At 38.8% G+C, this 23,026-nt stretch overlaps 1 protein-coding gene across 3 annotated transcripts in view; it reads right to left on the bottom strand.

The window, feature by feature from the left end:
• runx1 (RUNX family transcription factor 1) overlaps positions 1–23,026 on the bottom strand; it is a 67,611-nt gene that overhangs the window by 7,365 nt on the left and 37,220 nt on the right. For 2 of the 3 annotated variants that reach the window (XM_041781835.1, XM_041781837.1), the window contains 5 exons: positions 19,769–19,920; positions 19,576–19,686; positions 16,080–16,236; positions 5,106–5,210; positions 3,075–3,278 (listed from right to left, as the gene is read on the bottom strand). In XM_041781835.1, coding sequence (XP_041637769.1) covers positions 3,075–3,278; positions 5,106–5,210; positions 16,080–16,236; positions 19,576–19,686; positions 19,769–19,920 — 729 coding nt within the window. Of the gene's footprint in view, positions 1–3,074; positions 3,279–5,105; positions 5,211–16,079; positions 16,237–19,575; positions 19,687–19,768; positions 19,921–21,910; positions 22,437–23,026 lie in introns of those variants that run through there. The other variant, XM_041781836.1, reaches the window with a different exon arrangement.

Here is a 23,026-nt window from a genome sequence, read left to right as displayed (position 1 = left end):
GTATACCATGACAGACTGGAAAAGAGAAATGGTGAGAAATAGCAGATGCACATCAGCAACCCAGTGATAAACTGCTAGTATATCATCATTGAAATGTCTGGATTGACAAATGAAGGAAGGTTAGCGTTAGCTCATACAGGACAGGGAAGTCATGCGCCTAGCCGGGCTCAGCTGATAGCCAGCTGACCCCAATTATTGCCTCCCACAGCCAATCACAGCCTTGTTCCCAACTAGCTGGCTGTTTAAATCTTTCTCATTAACCCTTGCTTGCATCGATGCTGATGCACGGTGCTGCTCCTGCTAGCAAAGCTCCTCCATCCCAGCCTCCTCCTTTATAGCACAAGCTTGTTGCACCCTTAGCTTCACGCCACTATGTTTTAATTGCTTCTGAACTAATTTTTATGTATCCAATACACATTATCATAAATGTAGCTGTCCATATGGGGGTTTCTAGCTATGCATGCTGCTTGACTAACCCAGGGAGTATCTTCTGAGCAGAGCCTTCTCCGCCAAGTAAGACTATAAATCCACTTTGCAATAAATGTATGACCAGACTGATTTTGATTTTGCTCTGTTTTAAGCAGTTTCTGTTGTTTTTTTATGTATCTTTAAAAATAATCATCAGATGATTAATAAACTTAAAGACGGTCTGAGGAACACAGACGGTGATGAATCATTGTCTGAATGACAGGAATTAATGGGATTATGTACAAATACATGATCCAAAAGCATCTCACTTTAATCAGAGTTGTTTCTAGAGAAAAATGATGTAATGTATGAGTATACTGTTTCAACAACTCTTCATCATTGCCTTTAGAGGCAAATCAGCCTGTCCACCATTAAACCACATGGCCCAGAATGTTCAGATGAACTGACCTGATTTAGTGTTCATGGTAATCCCCAAGCAATGATTATGATCTAATTTTTTTATCATGTTAGGTCATTCACTGACTCATTGGTTGCAGAAAAACTTCAAAAACTCTTGATAACATCTTTCAGGACATTTGTTTTGTAGACGTGTAGAAAACCTAAGGATCGCCAGTTTAATCAACAAAGCCTTAGTTCCCATGTAAAGACATGTCTGACTAATCTGTAGGCTTCCTGTTTTTTTTTTTTGTTTTTTTTTACATTTTATGTAACACTATTTAGGTCTGACTTATTGCCTAATGGGCCGTACTGAGCCTTAACAGAAACTGCAGCTGTGGAGTTTCTCAACACTGAAGCTCAGGCGGTAGCTGGGTTGTTTAAATGGGTCAGCCACTAATTGTAGGGTTGGTGGATGTCTGGCTTTTCTGACCACATGAGCACTGATGAGTGGTGCTTGTATTGTTGTGTATGATGTGAATCATCATTTAAAGACGGTGTGTGTCAAACCAGGAAAATGGACGTAAACATGAAGCTAGAAACTGGCATTTAGTTCTAATGTCCAAAACCTTCTTACCACTGAGGGAAACATCTAAAATCATGTTTTTATCAATCAGAACGTTGCCTTGATCGCAGTAATTCTGATTTTTGTCATCTGTACCTGCCTGGTTTTTATTATCTTAGCGTTATTAATCTAAAACTTGCCATTGTACAAATACCTAAGTAGTAGTTCCAATGACCCACTTACAGGAGCTGTTTAAGTCATTTTCATGCCCATATTGTACTGTGGTGTCATTGCTCCTTTCATAAATCAGTATAATTCAAATTTAGGAAGAATTTTATAGGGTTGAACCATATAGGGGTGCACAGATACATTAATAAACATCAGTATCCACTGATATCACCCCTGTAAGTGATGTAGCATGAACTGAGCCCAGTGGCGTACGATGGCGTTAGGGCCAATTATTTATTCTTATTTATTTATTTTATTTTAGGTTTTTAAGTTTGAAAAGTCAAAACTTTACGAGGAAAAGAGTACAAATTTTAAATTATAAAAAGTTTTCAATGTATGAGGAAAAAAAAATAAAATGTTTATTTTTAAAAAAGTCATTAATATTTGAAAAAAACAATGGTTTATAGTCAGTTTAAAAACCCTCAGTCTCTGATTTTTTTTATTAAAAAATTTAAAAGAAAAAAAAATCTGAATTTTGAATGTTGAAATAATTTGAATTTATGAGAACAAAAATTGAATGTTTATATTTTGAAATATTTTAAATAAAAAAAATGAAAATTTTCAATTTGACTTTGTAGGGTTTTTAAAAAGTCATAAATTTAAGAAGATTTTTTTTAAAGTTTAAGTTGAATGAGAGGAAATATTTTTAGTGTTGAAAAGGTTTTATATATAATTAAAACCCTGACATTTTTAGCATTTAAAAGGTCATAAATTTTGCGAAATAAAAAATATACCCTAAGCTTGTTATCTTAGAAAGTTAAAAGTTTAAGAGAAAAACCTTATAATTTTAAAGCTGAAAAAGCTTTAAATAAACAGAAAAAATGATGCTTAAACAAATGTTAAATTTACAAGAAAAAAACTCAACCTTAAAAAAGACCATAAATTTAAAAGAAAATATACATTTTAGATTTTATAAAGTTGTAAATTCATGAAAAAAAAATGCTCATTTTTTTCAGAATAAGTCACAAATTTAAGGCAGACATTTTTCAGATAATAGAATTAAAAACAACCTATGTTAAGGATTAAACCAGAGATGAAGCCGTTTGTCTTGCACATGTAATAGGTTTGAGAGCCTAATCAAATTATGCTTTCTGTTTTTACTGGGAGTGAGCAATGAGGAAATACTGCTTCATAAGCTCAAAAGTGTTTCTTGAAAATGAACAGATCTCTGGTTTTAGAGTGACACTAAGGCCTTTCTACTAGCAGATGTTTATATGTTGTGTTGATAAGTATAATGCTGACATCTAGCACAGTTAACAGCTAATTCAGAGGAAAAAATATCAGCTAGGAGGAGGGAGCTATTGAACAAACTCTGAAGTGTTTTATGTGAGTTTTATGCCAAAAGAAGTGATGAAAAATCCTGGCAGACAGCTGAATTGTTATCTTAACATCAGTGTTAGTATCAGCCCTGATTCTCAGGATCGGTGCTTCTCTAGAAGCTTCTCTTCTTGGTCTATCTTTTTTTTTAGGCTCTTACCAGCTGTTATCTGGGAGTGCGTCGGGCTGGAGAAGGTGGCGGAGTTGAGCGCCGCAGATTGGCGAGTATTTGCCGAAGGTTGGTGATGGTGGTGGTGAGGAGGCGTCACCCTCATGGTGCTCCGCCTCAGGTGCTCCAGCTCTGTAAGCCTCTCTGAGAACGCCAAAGTGCCCGGTTTGACCTCATCCATCTTCTGACGATGACCTGAGGGAGGGGAGGGAAAGACGGCGTGAAACGGTGATTTGTCAACATAAATTCATGCGTGTAATCTGATTACATAATCCAGGGATTACAGTAACAGTTAGAGCCCAACACAGGCTATAACAATGCCTTGACATTATTAACACTCTGTCTGCTATTGCATGGGGGAATCTGGTGATGGGCGCCACATAGGGGTCGGCCTGTCTCCCTGGGTGTGTATGTGTGCGGCGGTTTGTCACGCTGTCTGTGGCGTTGGCTGCACTTCAAAGCTCCGAGACTGAGCTCCAGTTACAGGCACTTCCTCCCAATGGGGGAAGTGTACATGTGTGTATTAATACTGCGTGTGTGTGTGGGCGAGTTAGAGACGAGTGATGGTTATTCACAGCTGAGCGGTGTTGGCAGGAGTCTTCCTCTCTTTCTGTCACCTCATGACTCTCCTGACTCCTCTGGCCACCGTCTCTTAGCTCAGTCCCATTTAAAATGCATGAGAATTATTCCTAATGTATGTTTTTCTCCTTTGCTTTACCATAAGCTTCAGAAATCCCCACGTTTCACCACAGTGAGTGGGAGAGGAACTCAGTGTTGCATCAGGTTCCTTGTTGACTCACTCATCTGAGACTTTGTCTGCAGGGATTAGAAGCACATCCTCACTGAGCATGAAGTTAGTCCATCCACTTTGAATCTACAAAATGACCCAGAAGCTTTTAACTGATCATCACATTTAAACTCTGCTCAGCAAACAACACAATTCTGGCAGAAAATAAGAGACTACATCACCACAGTGGTCAAACTTGATGATCAAAGTTTCATGAATCTCATAATGATGATAAAAATATGGATTATCACTGTGGTTGGAGCCTTAATCCTAACTCTAACATGTTTTGAAATAGTTGCACCATACTTTGACATAACTGAGTCTGCAGACAGATGATAATGCTGAATGACTTTGCAAAACTTCATCTTAGGTTCATTTCCAGCAGTTTGAACTCTCTTTCTTCAAATGGTAACTGAAGTGTGGTTAAGGGAAACGCTCTAACTCCTTTTGGGGAAAAATGACAGTAAATTATGCTGCAAAACCAAAACAATGGGCAACAATCTAACATACACTTTACAAGTTTGTAACACTATTTAAACTATGTGGAATTAGAGTAAAAATGCCTTTTAAATAACTGAAACTGAGAGCAGTTTAGAGCAAGCAGAGCAGCCGATGTCTCTAACCGTGTATGCCAGGACAGCCTGCTGAGAATGTTGATCATCTTTTATATTTGTTATTCTCCTTTGAAGCTAAGTGTGATCAAGCAAATTTTATTTTTGTAATCTCCAGTGTTAAAATACTACCAAGCATGGCAGGTATGCGGATGTGTATTTAAAAATTGGTTGAAATATTCCTTATATCTGTTGTCTGACATGTTTTAAAAATCGTCTAGCCAGCCGTAGCCAGCTCCAGAGGATTGCAGTTTTATCAAGACCCCGGTCATGCTTTATTTGCCTTAACCTCAATTTTAGCCTCGACTTACCCATGCTCATAAATCAGCGATACTCAATGCATGGCTCTGGCCCTTTTGTGATGATTTGTGGCTCTTTAATTTCTTAATTTGAAATATTATTCCCCTAGAAAACCTCAGAGAATATTATATTTTTTGGACCTTGGTCAGCATCAGTGTGGGTAAGTGATGCAGCTTAATGCAGCTTCAATGTATATTTATGAAGTTCTGTTTGAGGGTTGAGTGGAGAGTGATACAGGACCCAGTACTGAACCCTGCGGGATTCCGCTTTTTCAAAGCAGCTGAGAAGGTAAAATATCAACATTTCTGAGTCAGTGTCACTCACGTCGTGGCTCTCTGGGACCGTCCACTGTGATTTTGATTGCTCTCTGGTACGTGGCCACCTGAGGAGGGTTGGTGAACACTGTGATGGTCAGAGTGAAACTCTTTCCTGTGAAAGAAAGAGATGGAAAGAGAGAGAAAGGTATTAACAAGAAAGAAAGGAATAGGAACAGGAGAAAAAGGAAAGGAACCGGTTCATTGCATTAGAATTTACAAGTTTCTTTTTTCCCCTACAGTTTTTCTCTGCTTCTTTCCTTCCTCCCTCCTGACTGCTCTCTTGAAGTATCCTTTTGGTCTGCTTAACACATTAAGTCATGTAAGTCATAGAGGCCCAGACAGGAATAAACCAGAAGCCACACTTATACTCACGCACAATTACACACACATAAAAGCAGTAAGATGAAGAAAGAAAAACCACTAAATGATTCAGTAATCTTGCCAAGATTGATGAGGACTCACTCTGTGTGTAATTAGGTTACTTCTGCTGTGCTTTAATGACTCAGAAACCAAATTATTCTAAATGCAAGGCAAAAGACAGCGAATCCAACCTTTATTTTTATTTTTAAAAATTTCACTGTGCTCACTAGTATGTATACACAAACCTCAAGGCAAGACAGCAAAATGTACATACTTTATTTCTTCCAAAAACCGTTGAGAGCGACATTTAGGTTAGGACTATGCATGGCTAGTTGGGATGCTGTAACAGCTTAAATACTAACATCCTCCAGTAAAACGGGACGTCTCAAAGCTAGCAAGCATGCCACCTGTGTTTTTCAGGTCACATCACTTCTTGTCTTCTGGTTGGAGTCTAGAAAACTCCCTAAGAAAACTATATGACCATGTTACTTAAATGTTGCAGTTAATTTCATACCATAGGGGGTCAATTGCCTAGAGCCCTTTTGGCCCCTTTTGACCCCTTTTGGCCACTTTCCTGACAATTACTCTGCCTGTGGGCCACTTTTTACCCCTTTTGCTATATTTTTTGCCACTTTTAACTCATTTTTGATACTTTATGCCTCTCTAACCCAATTTTTTGCCATTCTATAAACCCTTTTTACCATGTTTCCTCCTTTTTTTTTCTTTGTGGCACTCTTTTATCCATTTTTGCAACTTTTCATCTATTTTGCCACTTTTTAACCCCTTTTCATTACTTTTTTTGCACTATTTTTTGCCATATGTAATACTTTTTTGATACATTAAGCCCTTTTTTTTCCCTATTTTACCCATTATTGCCACCTTCTAACCCCTTTGCACCACTTTATCTGGCCATTTTTAAACATTTCTGCCAGTCTTTAAAAAATATATATTTACCAATAATGTCTGACAAGTGAATTTTTGTAAAAACAGACCAAATGGTAAGTCATTCTAAAACTTTTTCAATATTAATTTATTTGGGATGGATCTAACTGCTACGGACATGAAATGCAAAAAGATACTTTTAAAACACATCATCTTTTCTTCCTCCATTTCTAAATTTCATGATCTTCTGGGGGCCGGATAGGAAGCTTTGGGGGGCCTGATGTGGCCCTCAGGCCGCCAGTTGATGATCAGTGGCCTAGAGGTTGATGAGTTAATGCGCCAATATTTCCCACACTCTTATTTCCTTTTTTAGTAGAAATATCACCAAGAAATCATTAAAACAATAAAAAAAAGGCTAATGCTGAGGGTGTTTTTGCCGCTCAGGGCCCTGAATACACTGGACTGCGTTAACCTGCTTCAGACTGAAAATGAGCACTGCCAGAGCAAAAGTGGAGTCACAGGCCTGAAGTGGTAAATTAACCTGGTATGATACAATATGATAAGATGCATTTTGATATGACACATGATGTTGGTATCATCCCTTCTCTCTAAAGTGGTGTTGAAGGCAACCAAACACAGGATTAGAATAACTAAATGAAAATAAACATGGTGTGGTAGGCAAAAACCATATTATAATAGGAAATACACCGCTATCATTATCAAATGAATGCAAACAACACTATACAGAGTTATAAATTCTTTAACTAGTAGGTCAATTATTTAATTATTTCTGTTGCTACAGCTACAGCATCCTAAAAACATCTGAGCACTGATTTAGAAGAGAGGATAAAGTGTAAAGATATCCCAATATACAATTTAAAGGGACACCTGCCAGCCAATCAGGGCCGAGCACTGTGGTATAATCCAAAAATATCAACTATAAAAAGTAGTATCAGTTGAACTGTGGTCAGAAGTGAGAACATATACATGTCCGCTGTAACAAATGTTTGTACAACACATTTATAGTTTCGCCGTGTCTGTGTATGTGTGTGGACCCTGCTGTGGGGTCATCGCCAGCCTCAGGTTTGGAAGTAGCGCTCACTCAACGCTAAGCTTGCTGCAAACACACACACACACACACGTGCAAGACCACCACTGCTGCTGTGTGCCAGGGTGGGAGTAAAGTTACCACATGCAGACAGTCTGATGCCGCACAGAGAGAGCAGGCGTACAGTATGTGGGTAATGCCAGGTGGTACTCTCACTTCTCCCACTCCAACTCCTGCTTTCTCTGCTTCCCTTTATAGAAGTTTGATTTTATAAAACATCTGCCATGAATGCGTAATGATCTGATACATTTGATTTATTCTGTAGATAACTGTCCACTTCAGTGGAGCCAAAATCTCAAGGCACACCATTTTCATAAACTTGTTAAAAAGCCTCCTCAATACTTGTTATAGTATCGTTCATTATTGTAGTTGTGGTAATAATGTATGGCTACACAAATTCCTTCAGCACAGCTAGAATTGCCTCACACCAGTGTGCCTCACCACGCCATTTGGGAACCACTGGTCTAGTCTAATATATACATCCTTACAAAGTTAGGTTTTCAACTTTTTGTAATTTTTTTTTACTTTTTTCATTATTTTGGAGCTTTCTTTTTGCCTTTTTAGATAGCAAGACAGCTGAAGAGAAACAGGAAATAAGGGGGGAAGAGTAGCATAAGAAATGCCCAAGGTTTAAGCCTGACTTGCATCTTCTTTCCTGCTTGTCATTCCCCGTTTTCTCTCCTGATTTCCTGCTCTAGTAACATCCTATCTAAGATAAAGGGAAAAAGCCTCAAACTAAATAGAAAGCTGCACATAAGCAGTGGCAACATTTCAGTAACTTAACTGAATTTGTGCCCTTTAAATTGGCTACACTGGCCTGACTTTAGGCTCGATTTACCCCCTTGACATTGGGGTCCCAAGTAAAGGCTCATTACAAACAGCTTTTTTGTCATGTGTCATCCACACCATTATTTAACTGCTCCCTACTCCTATGCAGCCTATTAGACCTATTAGAGCAAGCTGACCGGGATGTCACATACTTTTACAGCTCACAAACGTAATCATAAGCCAAGATTTCCCTGATACTCTTTTCAACATTTAAAAAATATTTTCTTGAAAGCTAAAGGCATGCCAGGACAGCCATGTGAGGATTTCAGTCATCCTCCATGTTTGTTTTCCTCTTAAGTCACACTTGATCACGCATTTCTGTGAGAATTGTGTGCAGAATCTTCACTGTAACATTGTCACTACAAATGGCAGGGTTTCCCTCCCTGGCCAAGTCATCTAGTGTGCATTTGGAGGATTATAAGATGGAAAATCATTTGTAACTGCCCTTTTTATGCAGATTCCACATTTTTAGTATCCTTTGAGATTTGGGAATCATCAAGCGTGTGCCTGTCCTACCCATTCCTCTTCTACCCAGATTTTTTTTTTTTTTTTTTTTTTTGCATAGATGCAGCTTTTTAGAGTCTCATTTGAAAACCAACAACTGCTTCTTCCATTTTTGCTGTTAGCAAAAGACAGCTAGTGTTGTATTTGATCTTTGAAAACTGAAGTTTTGTACGTTTTTGTCTTTCCTATTTAGACTCTGTCATTTATTATAGATGCACCAACCATCCACAAGAGATCATTTGAATAAAAAGCCTCCTTATATCTCTTCCATGTTTAGCTGCATCAGCAGTGTAAACACTGTATAGTCTGCTCTGTACACAGAGTATTATTGTACATAAACCAATAGATGGTGTGGTATAAGTTGTATTGAAGCATGTAGTGTGTCCTGGTGCAGCTTGTTTACACAGAGAGAGTTTACAGGAAGAGATTACGGCTGAGACATGAAGAGAGGGAGAGAACAGCTGAGCCCTTTGTGTCTGTTGTGTCTATCGGCTAACCGTTGGCTGCACACGCTCACAAACAGTGTTTCCAGGACTTTCTCAGAAATCACCGCCATGTCTCTGGAGATAACGTCTGATTTCACACATATGTGAGCTGATGTGTCCATGAGCATCATGTCAGGGCTTGCAGAGTCTTTGTTGTCTTATTTTCTTCATGCTCTATGTGTGTATTTGTGTGTGTGTGTTCCCAGAATAACAAGGCGGTGGTTGTGATGTTGTCAGATATTGTGAAAGAGAAAAATGACAGTCCTGTTTGAAAGAGGAACTGACAGAGGCTAAAATGCACAAGTGCTCATGCACTTCCTCACATATACAGGCAGTGTAAAGGTGGGAACCTTCAGCTAAAACCTTAATGAAAAACACATCACAGATCATCTGTTCAGATTAAACTCTAGTCTTGCAGGGTTCTTAAAAGACAAAGTTTCTAACCAACATGCTATTTAGTCAGCAAAAATTGTGCATACGATTTTTTTAGTCGGTCCAAAACCCCAGTATGCAAATATTCTAGTAAACACAAGCGTCAGACATGCATCAATGTAACTGACAAGTATCGCTTATCAGAAACCTCTTTTAAATGCACTTTAATGCAACTATAGTACAAGGCATAGGTTTGCAAAGTGTAAAAATAATATGGCGCCACAATATTGTCTCTATCTATTTTGTTCCACGTATTCTAGGCTGGCTCACAATGGCAGCAGGCTAGACAGCCCTCTCTCCATAAGCATTTCCCAACTCCTCTTGGGAGATTCCAAGGGGTTCCCAGGCAAAATGGGACATAAAATCCCACCAGTGAGATCTGGGTCTGCCCTGGGTCTCCTCCCAGTTGGATGTGCCAAGAAAACCTCCAAAGGAAGGCGACATGGAGGCATCCTAATCAGATGAAATTAAAATGTTCCATGTAAATAGTGCTCATATTTGCTTTGTGGAACATCCAATGTAAGCCAAAAGAGTATTTTAGGAGATGTCTATGGAAGCCCTAAGAGGACACACATCCATGTATTTTTGTCTTTTTCAGTTTTTATGTGACTGCATATAAATTTCACTTGTTTTCTCAGGATTTTTGACTTATTAAACTTAAAAATCACCCCGTTAAAACTGTAAGATTAAACACATCAGACGGCTGATTTTATGAATACATTTGAATACAAACATTATTCTTTAGGAGAATGAAAACTGTGTAAATCATCAACTGCAAACCTGAACAGATGGATTCACTCAGTCTACTGATATGCAAATTCTCCCAGCAACTGCTACGCTGTGTGCACACATGTCTGTTTTTTCAGTGTCTCTCTCTGCTGTAATAGTGCTTCTGCAAAACAAGGAACACTGACTAATGATGACTGAATATGAGATCTATAACACTGACTACCACCCACACACAGAAACACGCTAACCTCTAGTCAAACCACTAAACCGCTCATTGCTGTGGGCAGCTAAGCTAACCACTTCCCACATAGACGCTTAATGACATTTAGAGGTTTAAGGTGGTGAAACTCAGCTTGACTTGTGGCTTGATGTCACACAGTAGGCCAAATCCCCGAAAATAATCAAGGTTCAACTAAAAAACTAGGTTAATAAAGACAATGACTGAAACATTTTACATAGAAAACAGGCACACAAAAGTAAGAAAATGTAAAACCACTGACATTTGCATTAGCATTAGCTATACTTTGTGTTTTTTCTAATAACCACATTTTAGCATCCTTTGAAGCTAGCATAACACAATAATCATTAACCTCCTAAATGACAGAACGCAGAGTACAGTACTTGTAGCAAAAGGTCATTATCATACTAAAGTTAACTTTTTTTTAACCTACACAAGCTAATATGCTAAAGTTAGCATATTGTTTGTATGTGTTTTATTGGACAATTTTTAGCATGTCAAAGTTAAGATATTTTGACTAGCTGTGTTTAGGTTGAATGAATGTTAGCAGTCTAAAACTGACATATTTTATTGTACATATATAAGCATGGGACAGTTTAGGTAGCTGCATTGTATTTGCATTAGTATGCTACAGTTAGCATTTTTACATTATTGCATAGAGACACTAAGGTCCACATTCTGGAACCTGCGCCTCTGAAAGTGGCTGCAAAGTTTGGTGTCTCTTAACTGTTTTCAATTTTTGCTATATTTTTTCATATTTTTGTTGTGTTTTGTCGGCTGCTGATGGAGGTTTCTGCTGGGAGAAGAGTTTATTCAAGAGAGGAGCTTCTTTCATTGAGACAGAACAAATCTGGACAACAACATCCAATTCCAGTGGACATCTTGAGGTGTTTTCGTGGTTGCCGTGCTGGTGCAAAGGTGAAGGCTAGGAAATGGAGATATAAGCCCTTTCTTCCATCAGTCATCATGGGAAACGTCAACTCTTTGCCAAACAAAAGCGACGAGCTGGAGACATTGGTGAAGACTGACAAAACATACTGTGAATGCAGTCTCCTGTGTTTTACTGAAACCTGGTTGAATCAAAACAACTCAGACTCAACTGTGGATCTACCTGGCTTCACTCTCATAAGGTCAGACAGAGATGCTAAAGCTAGTGGCAAGAAGAAAGGAGGGGGTCTGGCTTTATTTGTTAACCAGAGATGGTGTAACTCCTCACACATAACTGTTAAGGAGAAGTTGTGTTGTCCAGATATTGAACTGTTGGCAGTTGCCCTTCGGCCATATTAGGTTCTAAGGGAGTTCAGTCATATCATAACAATACTTGTATACATTCCACCCAAGGCAACTGATTTGGTTCCGTGTGATGATTTGCATGATACTGTTGCTAGGATACAGACTCAACATCCTGAGGCACTTGTAATGATATCAGGAGATTTCAACCATGTCAGCCTCTCCTCTCACCTGACTGGATTTACACAGTTTGTTAACCGCCCTACCAGAGAAAACAAAACTCTAGACCTGCTGTATGCCAATGTCAAACAAGCTTACAGAGCCACTGCCTTACCACCACTGGGCAGGTCAGATCATAACTTGGTTTATCTGCAGACCTGTTACAAACCTTGTGTGCTGAGGCAGCCTGCAACTAAAGTCAAAATCAGAAGATGGACTCCTTAAGCTAGTGAAGCTCTAAGGGACTACTTTGAATCAACAGACTGGAATGTGCTGCTGGAAACAGATGAGGACAGTATGAACATTGACGAACTGGTTGATTGTTTTCTGAGTACATCAACTTCTGTAGAGACACAGTCATACCTGCAAAGACTGTTCGCTGTTTCCCCAATAACAAACCCTGGATAACAAGCGACATAAAGGCAATCCTCAACCAGAAAAAGAAAGCTTTTAGAGACGGTGACAAAGAACGGCTCAAAGAAGTGCAACATGAGTTGAAGAGGAGACTGAAGATGGCAAAGCTGGAATACAAAAAGAAGATAGAGAGGAAATTTCAACACAGCAACATCCGTGATGTGTGGAGAGGAATCAGTACCATCTCTGGACATAACAATAAAAAGAAAAGGGAGCCAATAGTGGGTGATGTGGAAAGAGCTGATGAACTCAACCTGTTCTTCAATAGATTTGACACTGTGGACACACCTTTTTCCACTGCTGCTCCTCCTCCTTCTTCTCCTCAACATATGGAAATTCCCACTATAGCTCCTCCTTCTCCTTCTCCATCTCCTACACATGTCTCCACAGCTGCAGCCACTTCTAGCACCTGTACCCTTCTCTGTCACAGAGACAGGGGTGAGGTTGGAGCTTGAGAGACTTTGCTCTAGGAAGGCAGCTGGCCCAGATGGTGTGTGTCCAAGGCTGCTTAAAGACTGTGCTGCACAACTGTGTCAACCTCTCCACAGGATCTTCAACCTGAGTCAACAGCTGGGGCGGGTGCCTGCTCTATGGAAAACATCGTGTATTGTACCAGTACCAAAAATCAAATGTCCGGCTGAACTGAATGACTACAGACCTATTGCCCTTACCTCACACATCATGAAAACTCTGGAGCAGCTGATTCTACGCCTACTGAGGTTTGAGGTCAAAGACAAACTCGATTCCCTGCAGTTTGCATACAAGAACACATTGGAGTGGATGATGCCATCCTCTTCATGCTTCACCATGCCCTGTCTCATCTGGAGGAAACTGGAGTTTATGTGAGAATCATGTTCTTTGATTTTTCAAACGAATTCAACTCCATCTAATCCACCATACTCAAAGACAAGCTCACGGAGATGGGAGTGGATCCTTCCTGTGTTTCTTGGATCACAGATTACCTGACAGGAAGGCCACAGTTTGTCAGGCTGGGGAACTGTGTTTCTGGGACATTCATGAGCAGTACAGGGGCTCCACAAGGAACAGTCCTGGCTCCATTCCTGTTCACACTGTATACATCAGACTTCAAATACAGCACTGAGTCCTGCCACATTCAGAAATACTCAGATGACACTGCTATCGTGGCATGTATCAGAAATGGATATGAAGCCGAATACAGGGATCTGATAAGTGCCTTCACTGACTGGAATCACAAAAACTGCCTGCTACTCAACACCTCAAAGACAAAGGAAATGATCATAGATTTCCGCAGATCCAAACCCCCTCTTCAGCCAGTGAACACTTGTTGCGTGGACATCGAGGTGGTGACATCATATAAATATTTAGGTGTACACCTGGATAATAAATTGGACTGGTCTAACAACGTAGACTTCATCTACAAAAAGGGGCAGAGCCGCCTCTTTTGCCTCAGAAGACTCCGATCAGTAGACATTTGCAGTAAGATGCTGCAGATGTTTTATCAGTCTGTGGTGGCAAGTGTTCTGTTTTTATGCTGCAGTCTGCTGGGGAGGCAGTGTAAAACACAAGGATGCAAGGTGTCTGAACAAACTGGTTAAAAAAGCTGGCTCTGTGGTCGGAATCAAATTGAACTCATTGGAGGATGAGGTGGAGAGACGCGCACTGAGCAAGGTGGAGGCCATTCTGAGAAACATGGATCATCCACTTCATATCTCCCTCAGTGAGTAAAGAAACAACGGTGGTGGACGGCTCCTATCCCTGCACTGCAGGACAGAAAGATTTAGAAAATCTTTCATACCATCAGCAATTAGACTGTATAATTCTAAAGTAAACAGATGAGACTCCCAGATGATTGAATTTCCCTTCGGGGATAAATAAAGTTATTGTATTGTATTGTATTGTATTGTATTGCAAGGTGTATAGATATTTAATGTACAGATGTAAAAATGATAAAATAATTGTATTTTATGTAATGGGTATAAGTATAGTAACATTAGCATATTTTACTGTGCACATGCTAGCATTCTTAAGTTAACATATCTTTACTGTGCTTTTTAGTATGCTAATGTTAACTTTTTTTATTGTACGCATACTACCATGCTAAAGTGTAAGTATATTTAATGTACAGTTGTTAGCATGCTAAAGTTAGCATATTTTTATTGTGCACATGTTAGCATGCTAACGTTAGCATATTTTTACTGTGCACACATTAGCATGCTATCAGCATATTTTTAGTGTGCACATTTTAGCATGCTAAAGTTTACATATTTTTACAGCCTGCATGTTAGCATGCTAACACCAGTATATTTTACTTTACATGTAGTTATGACTAGGGTATATATGTATTTCTTTTTCAAGACGAATTGGCATGCTATAGATGTGATCTTTTTACCAACACGTATAAGCACACCAAAATTAGCATTTAGATTATACTGGCTTTAGCATGTAAAACTTTTTTATGATATACATGTCAACATGCTAAAGTTAGCATTTAGCCTACCACTTTAGCATTATCTACCTCACTCAGGCCGTTTCATTTCATATAAATTCATGCATATTGTATTAGCTGTGTTAGCATTAGCCTCCATGCTAACATTAGACTTCTGGACCTGGCTCTGATTGGCCTCGGAGATGACTTTAAAAAGTTGGGTGCAGGTCTAGCATGGCTCTGCACAGCCATGTCTTAACGGAAAATTTCAGTGAATTTTCCCACAGTGTTAATAGTGCAGGAATAAAGATGACAAAGGTACCACTAAATAGTGTATTATTTCAACAAGTAGTGGTGAGTATTTATAGGTTCACAATAGTGGATCATTGCTTTGATGTATGATAAACCATGTTTTTGATGACCGTATTTGGTCTCTTCATGATACTGAACCCCACAAATCTTTTCCACCTTCCCCCATATGGCTGGCCTTGAGCATGAACATAGACTTGCTAACTTCTAAACAACATGAAAGTGAAACTATACTACCTGTCTGTCAGATAAACAGAATAACATAATAAGACAGTTAGATGAACATAAAATAGTTCTTAAAATACCAGGCAGACATCTTCATGCAGAATGAATAACCCACATTTTTTCTGTGTAGTAAAATTTGCATGCAGACAAATTTCTCCTCTTTATTTAAATCTCTTCTGCTCTCATTCTTAGTGATCTCAGATTAAAGGTGTTAAATATTGTCGGTTATTTCTATATTTCCCTTCAGCTGTGCAGCATTTGTCATTTTAATGTGTGTGCAGAGCTTGTGTACACAGCGCTGGTGTTTTAAATAGATAAGTTGGGACATTTGCCTGTGACTGATTTAGAGTAACTGTGGTCTAGTGTGTCCGTTAAAGATGCGAGGGAGGGGGAGGCACACTTTGAATGGTTGTGTTACGAGGAAGTTGTGTGAATACTGTTGTTATTCACATGTACTTCCCCTAATTTACCCATGCTGTGTTGTGTGCTTGTGGGATTACAGTTTCAAACCTGTGTGACTTTTTTGAGATGGCACTGGCTCTCACTATATCTTTCGTTGCCATTGTATTGATAATATGATGTAATATGTGTATACACGTGAGTTTAAGTACCTCTCCCACTGCGGCCGACAAAGCGTAGGTCGTTGAATCGGGCCACTTGGTTCTTGATGGCAGCCGTGGCGTTTCGAAGCTCAGCTGAGTAGTTCTCATCGTTTCCTGCCATTACCGTCACCAGGGTGCCATCAGGGATGTCGCCAAGGGCAACCACCTAGAAACATAATTTTAGAAAGTCGATAAGAAAGCGTCTCCTATTTAATTACCCTTTAATTTGGCTTACTTATATAGAGGGTTTACTACACATACGTTAGTTCAGATGAAGGTTTTTAGAATTATTTGTTGTTACAGGGAAACTTAAATTAGCTATTTTACACTATGGCATACAGAAAAGGAAGTTGCTGGGTCATGATGGCTTGTACCTTCTGAAAAGGTGGTCAGCAGAAAATAAGTTTAGGAAACAGCCAACATGGCTCACTGCTGTCTCTTTCTTTTAGGTAAAGCTCAACATAAAAATCAAGATGGATGCTTAGGCAGCAGATCTGTGAGCATAGATGTATTAATTGCAATTAATTCAGGTCCATAATTAGTGCTTTAAGTTTGAAAAAATAACTCCATCACTGCTCCTTAATGTCCATCCATGTTTGGTTAAGGTCATATCGTAATCTCCAGTCTGCCCAAAGTTCTGTATTTTCTTTCAAATAAAAGCAGGTGCAAAAGTTGTATTCAATACAAAACAGTGGAATTACAAAATGCAACAGAATGGGAGATTAACTTTAAAAAAATCTGAGATTAATTGCTTTAACATTTTGAATTATTTGGCAGCCCAGTAAGAAATGTATTATCTAGGGCTGTAAGATTTTGGAAAATGATCTAATTGTGTTTTTTCCCCCCTCCAACATTACAATTGAAGTTTAATATGCAATAATTTTAAGTTGTTTAAGTTCCTCATCAATAAATATTAATAGATTAAATCAGGGCTGGAAAGTTTGAAAAAAATATTTTAAAAACATATAAAAATGAAAACAGTAGGATTTTTGTAAACTATTCTAAAAAAAAGACAAACAATTGCATGATCTGTAAAGAGTAACATCTCTGCTGTAATAAGTTTTAAACTGGTACTTTGACACTCATTTCAGGTCAAAGATATATTGACATTTAATCCACATTTTGATTAATTTCCCAGCCCTTGTGTCATCACAAAGTTTAGTCTGTAGATCTTCTTAAAATCTCATTATTGCTCAAATTACTCCTTTTTTCGACAGTATTTTTTATGAATATGAATGATTATTGTGACTCATCTCTTCAGATCAGTAAGCCTGGAGTTGATTGGATTAATTTCAGATTAATTAAATCTCTGATTGAGTCCGACAGAGTAGAGCAAAGCACCGCTTTTAAAGCAACAGAGACCAGCTGTAAATATAACCTATGACTTACAGCTTATTAGGCCATCTGATTTTTGATAAAAGGAAGAACTGTTTGCTAAATTGAGGATGAATTTCTTTAAAAGAACAGGCATTGGTGGTTAACCACGATGGTTAGCCACTACTTCCACTGTATAACAGACTAGGAATAAGCTGTATATTAGAGCCATACTGTCTTAGCTGTTAAAAAGGACAGTTTTAGCTAAGTTATGATTCTCAATCTCTAGAACATGAAGCACATGATGCATTTAAAGAGAATTTAAAAAACACGCAGTAATGTGACACTAGAGAGCATTCCCCTCCTCCACGCCGACACACACAGCTCCAGATGAAGGCTGATTTCCATATTAACGCTAATCACAATAAACCATCGGTGTGCAAATGACCACAGAGATACCGCACTACACGCCACACGCTTTCTCTCCTAACCCCACGGAGAGAAACCACAGACGCTTGGGTTCAACCCTCCATGTCCTCTTAAAATCATCTAAAGCTTTGTTTTCCATTGGTTGCCGTTCACCATCTCTGGTGGCCTTGAAAACATCGACATGCTGATGTGCTGATAATCAGCCAATGACAGTATTGATCCGAGCCAGCTTGGGTCAAATTCTTCTGGTTTTATAAAGCATCTTTATCTTTTTTTCTTACAAAAACTTGTTAATTCTGCTCAGCTGGTTTCACTCTTTTTTGCCAGTAAACATCCGTGCATTCTCTGATGTCCATGATCTCCATTACAACAGTATGTATTTGTGTATATATGCATTATAAAACTCCTCCATTATTGGTAAAAAGCAGTGACATCCGCCCATGACTCTCATAATGATGCATTATGCTCCAAACCATCTCTCATATATATGTGTGGACGTTAATGCAGAAAATTCAATAAATCAATCAGTCGTGTGTTTTGCTGCTAAAAGCCGCTTCTCTGTAAATGCATTTTGTCTGAAAGTGCAGGAAACACACTCACAAATACACACCAGACACAAGAAGAGAAAAGACGTCAAACTGCACGTTAAAACAGCGAGGATGGATGGATCCCAGTATGAGGATTTTTCCCCCATTTATGTTGTATAGAACCACATTAATCAACATGATTTTATTATGATGGGTTTAAAGAGTTAATATGCAATATAAAAATCTTTCTAGCATAATCAACCATTAAAAATCCTGCAAAATAATATTTATTTTTTTGCCATATTTTAGAGCACAAAATAGCTTTTTTTCTCCCTAGCTTTGACATTCCTCATTGCATACAACTTTTGCATATTTTTAAGAATTGCACATTAAGCTTTAAACCATCTCTCTTATGCTTTTAATGCTAAAATGATTCCAATATGGCTTGACATGCAGTAAAAAATCCAATTAGCTGGTCCAGTTAAGATGTCAGTTAGTTGATGCATTAATTGTCACAATAAAAGAGCCTATGATGCACTTCAAAAATGTAAATAAATGCATGCTTTTAAATAAATTTGATATTCCTTTCTCTTTAAGAGTGAAGGCAAATTAAATGTTTAACTGAATTATTGACCAAACTGCATCCCAGGTTTCCAATTTCATCCTACAGCTCATGAATACTTGATGAGTTTGTATGCTTTACTCAACTAGAATCAGAGATATTGAAGCATAAATGCATGAAAAAGATAATTGGTATTATACGCTAAATGTGCTCCTTATTTTCAAAAATAAAAGCACTGCTTTCATAGTGTGATTTCATTTAATATATGTGCATATTAAATGGTAACTGATGCGGTGTTTTAAAGCCTATAAAAGTAAACATAATTGCCTCTTTTTGTGTGTTTAATCTGTTAGAATTGAACATTTTTATGTGTTGGTGAAAATTTTTATATCATTTGTGAAACTTTTATAGAACAGTGTAAAAGAGGGCTTCCTGGACACAAAAACAGAGTGTGTGTTTGGGGTGAGAAAATAACAGCAAGGCGCTCTCTTTGCTAGTTAAATTGCCTTTATTTTTGGCAAAATAGACCTTTAAAAACCCACTTTGGCATTCTTCAGCATCAAGCCTTCATCAGCAAGACATAATCTTGAGGTTTTCTTGTCTAATTCTCTGTTAATTTTTGTGTTTTCAGTAACGAGGAGCTGAAGATGAGCAGGAATTTAAAGCAACACACCTTAAAGGCGATTGGCAGCGTCTTGTTACATCTCCAGTGAGTGGGCAGCACCGAGCACAGGAAGTTGGGACTGTCGGTCTTAATCAGCTCACCTGGATGATCCGAGATCACCTGAAACAGACACGGCAGTCACCCTCACACACGGTAAGATCACATTAAAATAGCGTGTATTTCTGTGTTTAGGCCTCTGTACCTCCACCATGCCGCGGTCAGCCATGCGGAGCTTGCCCACCAGAGCGGCCCCGCCTCCGGCCTCCTGGGCGCCCAGCGGCAGGGCCTCGGCCATCTTCCCCCCTGAGGCGAGGGTGGTGGAGGGGGGAGTGTAACGCCGGCCAGGGGCTGGGTCTGCAAGGGGAAAGAGGAGGTCAATCAAAGTCAGTTTTGATTAAAATCTCTAACATCACAGATTTGAAAATGAAACACAACAGTGGGCTGTATTTTCACTGCACTAAAGAAAGAAAGGAAAGTCAAATTATTAGGTTAATTTTCTATTTCATTATTTCCTAAACCATCTTAGATTTAAAATGAAACACATAATTCTTTCAAAAACACATCATTGAGGACATGTTTTGACTGTAAATGTGTCATTTTCGTCCTGTTAAAGCAGAGATTCTGGTTAAAACATGGCTTTAAAGCACATTTGAAGATGCCTTTTTCTTCCCAAAGGAGCTGTTGCATTTTTATTGCATTATTTTATGACAGCAGAAGAACAAAATATGATTAAACTTTGAGAAAAGTAATGTTGCAGTCATGTCCAAATGTTAAGACAAAGCTCAAAAGCAGGAAACCAAAGAAAAGACTGAACTATGGCTGATCTGCTCCCAATCTTTGAGATAAATTAAAGACAATAAACAGGGTTCATTAATAGAAATCACAGTTTAGAGAGATGGAGGATGTATGAAATCACAGTGAAACACAGGCATAGATTTCATGATGACACACACGGTGCTCACACATACCAGAGCGTGCAGTCATCAAACTAAAGTGCCGCTCTCTGCTTTCAGGGAATAATTGTGAGAGAAGGGGGCATGCCGATAAACGGGCAGCTGTCTGTCTCTGCGTGTGCGTCTGTGAGCTTGTGTTTGTGTGTTAGAGCGGCTCACGGCTTGTCAGTCAGCCAGCCCGCAAGTGAAGCCACATGCTGGCGGTTTGGAGTTTAGTTTACACTTTGAAATGCTCACAGTGATACTCCACTTTATACTGCAACACAACGCTGGATTTATAACATCACAAACTAAAAGACATCAGGATACTCCTGGATACATTGACTCGTCTTGAATTATTGGTGTGTTCTCTTAATTCTAGAGGATATTCATGGCACAGATGGAGCTTTTATACCTTTAATTTATTTCAGTTTTACTCTATGAAGCATTTAAATTATGCTCAAAAAAGAAGGGAAATGAAGGAAACAGCTGTGCTTAAGCTCATCCTTACGGCCTTGTTGTCTGCTTTGCACAAAAGAAAGATGAACTATCACAAGTTTAACAGTGTTTAAACAACTGGGGGCACATGAAGTGCTGATTTAGGTCATAAATGGACAATATATTTATTATTTTTTAAATTTATTTTCAGCCAGTCTACTTGGAAATATCTGGAAGGAATTTTATTTGGGCTTCTTGACCAACATCTACCAAAAATGGCACAAAAATATGTACCAAGAGGCAAAAAAAGAGAAAAAATGGCCCTTTTTAAAAAAGATAATACTCATTTAGTGATATGAATCACATAGGGAAGTAGTATATTCAGAAATTGCAGCTGTTTTTGGAACTTATTTTGCAAACTCAAGCCATAAAATGTGACTTTTGCATCTCTACTCATCCCCACAGCATTAAAAACCATCATCATGTGCCAAAAACTAATCTTGAAGTATTCAAATATGGAGCAGTTTTATAGTTAACATCAATTAAAGTTGTTTAAAGGTGAGAGAAAGGCTTCTTCTAGGATGACTGCACTATTACAGCTTAACAGAGCCTGTCAGTGTCTCTCTGTGGTTAACCTTTGGAGGAAGTTGGATGAAAAAGAGATTTCATGATCGTATTTTTACATGGTTACATAACATGATCAGATCTATGAGGATAAAGCTAAAGATGTCTCTGAACAGAGCATCATTAAAATCCAGGAACAGGAAGGCACTTAAAAAAGATCAAAGATGACTTAAATGGCAACACTGATGCGCACATGACGCGCATATGTCGCCTGAAGAAGACATGAAAATGCCACCTCTTATTCAAAGCAGAATAATGGAAAGGGGGAAGTTTATGAATGACTTCGCGCTGTTTTACATCCTTAGTTTTTTTTTTTTTTTTTAAAGCTTATTTTAAAAAATTAAGTTTACCGTATTTGGCGTCCCACAGAAACACCATTTGTGCGCCACAGTGCGCCCACAGACACTCAACTTCCCCGATCTTCACTGTAAACCTCCCGGTTCAGTCTTCTAATAAAGCCTCTTCTCTCTTTATTTTTCTGTGTTTGTTCTCGTCTCCTTTTTGTCCTTAAAGTCTCGCTCACTGTCGCGGCGCAGCGTCCCGTCCTCACGCGCTGGAGTTCAACCTTCGTGCGTAAAAGTCCGGAACCAGACAGAGTCCAAAGCAGATTTCCAACGCTTTAAGCAGAAACTTTTATAGTTTTGTTGCCTTCTTCTTCCAGAAAAGGCCACTCTGACTCTTCCAGATGCTTTTGTAAAGTCTGTAAAGCTCCGTCTGTCACTTCCCAGATGGGGTTTGTCTTACAAACACACTAAAGTGGAACGAAACACGAACAAAACCGGAATCAACTCAGCCTATTTGACTTTAAATCTCGTTAAATTCTCGCGTTGATACCGAATAAAAAGGTTTAAACAGGAGGATACGTCTCCCTCTCTCTTCCCGTCTACATGAATGGCATCCCCCGCTGACAGCGCGAGCCTTTTACCGGCAGACCTCTGGATTTGCATTCCATCAGCCAATAGGAAGGCTCGCCGCTGGTTGTTAATAGAACGCGGGGGGCCAATGAGAGCTATGTCCGCGCGGGAGGAGGCGGGGCTTAGCAGAGAGCAGCGTCCTCAGGAAGCGACTGCGTTTGAATTCGGGGTTTGATCATGAACTATAGCGTGAAATAAAGCTGGAGAATTATTGAAAATCTGACGTATGTAACAGATAACTCAAAAGATAAAAGGCTGAGCCAAAAAATCTACATTTAATTATGTATATATAGAGAAAAAAGTGCTCTTAATTCTGATATTAATCTAAAAAGGCATAAAATGTCATAACTTATGTGCACAAATGTCATCAAACACTCTCACTTTCTCTACAATATACTACAAATGTCCTTATTTTAATCTACAAAACAATCCAGACTATAACTCAACAACATGATGTCTCCAAACTCTTGGATCTATCACACAAATATAAAAAAGTGTGGCTGATTACAGTAAGAATAATGCAGAGCATCACAGCATGCTGTCTGTGGACCA

Source organism: Cheilinus undulatus, linkage group 24 (assembly GCF_018320785.1).
Source record: "Cheilinus undulatus linkage group 24, ASM1832078v1, whole genome shotgun sequence".
NCBI lineage: Eukaryota > Metazoa > Chordata > Actinopteri > Labriformes > Labridae > Cheilinus > Cheilinus undulatus.
Note: the sequence above shows the minus strand (reverse complement) of the source record. Positions and strands in the feature narration are given on the sequence as shown.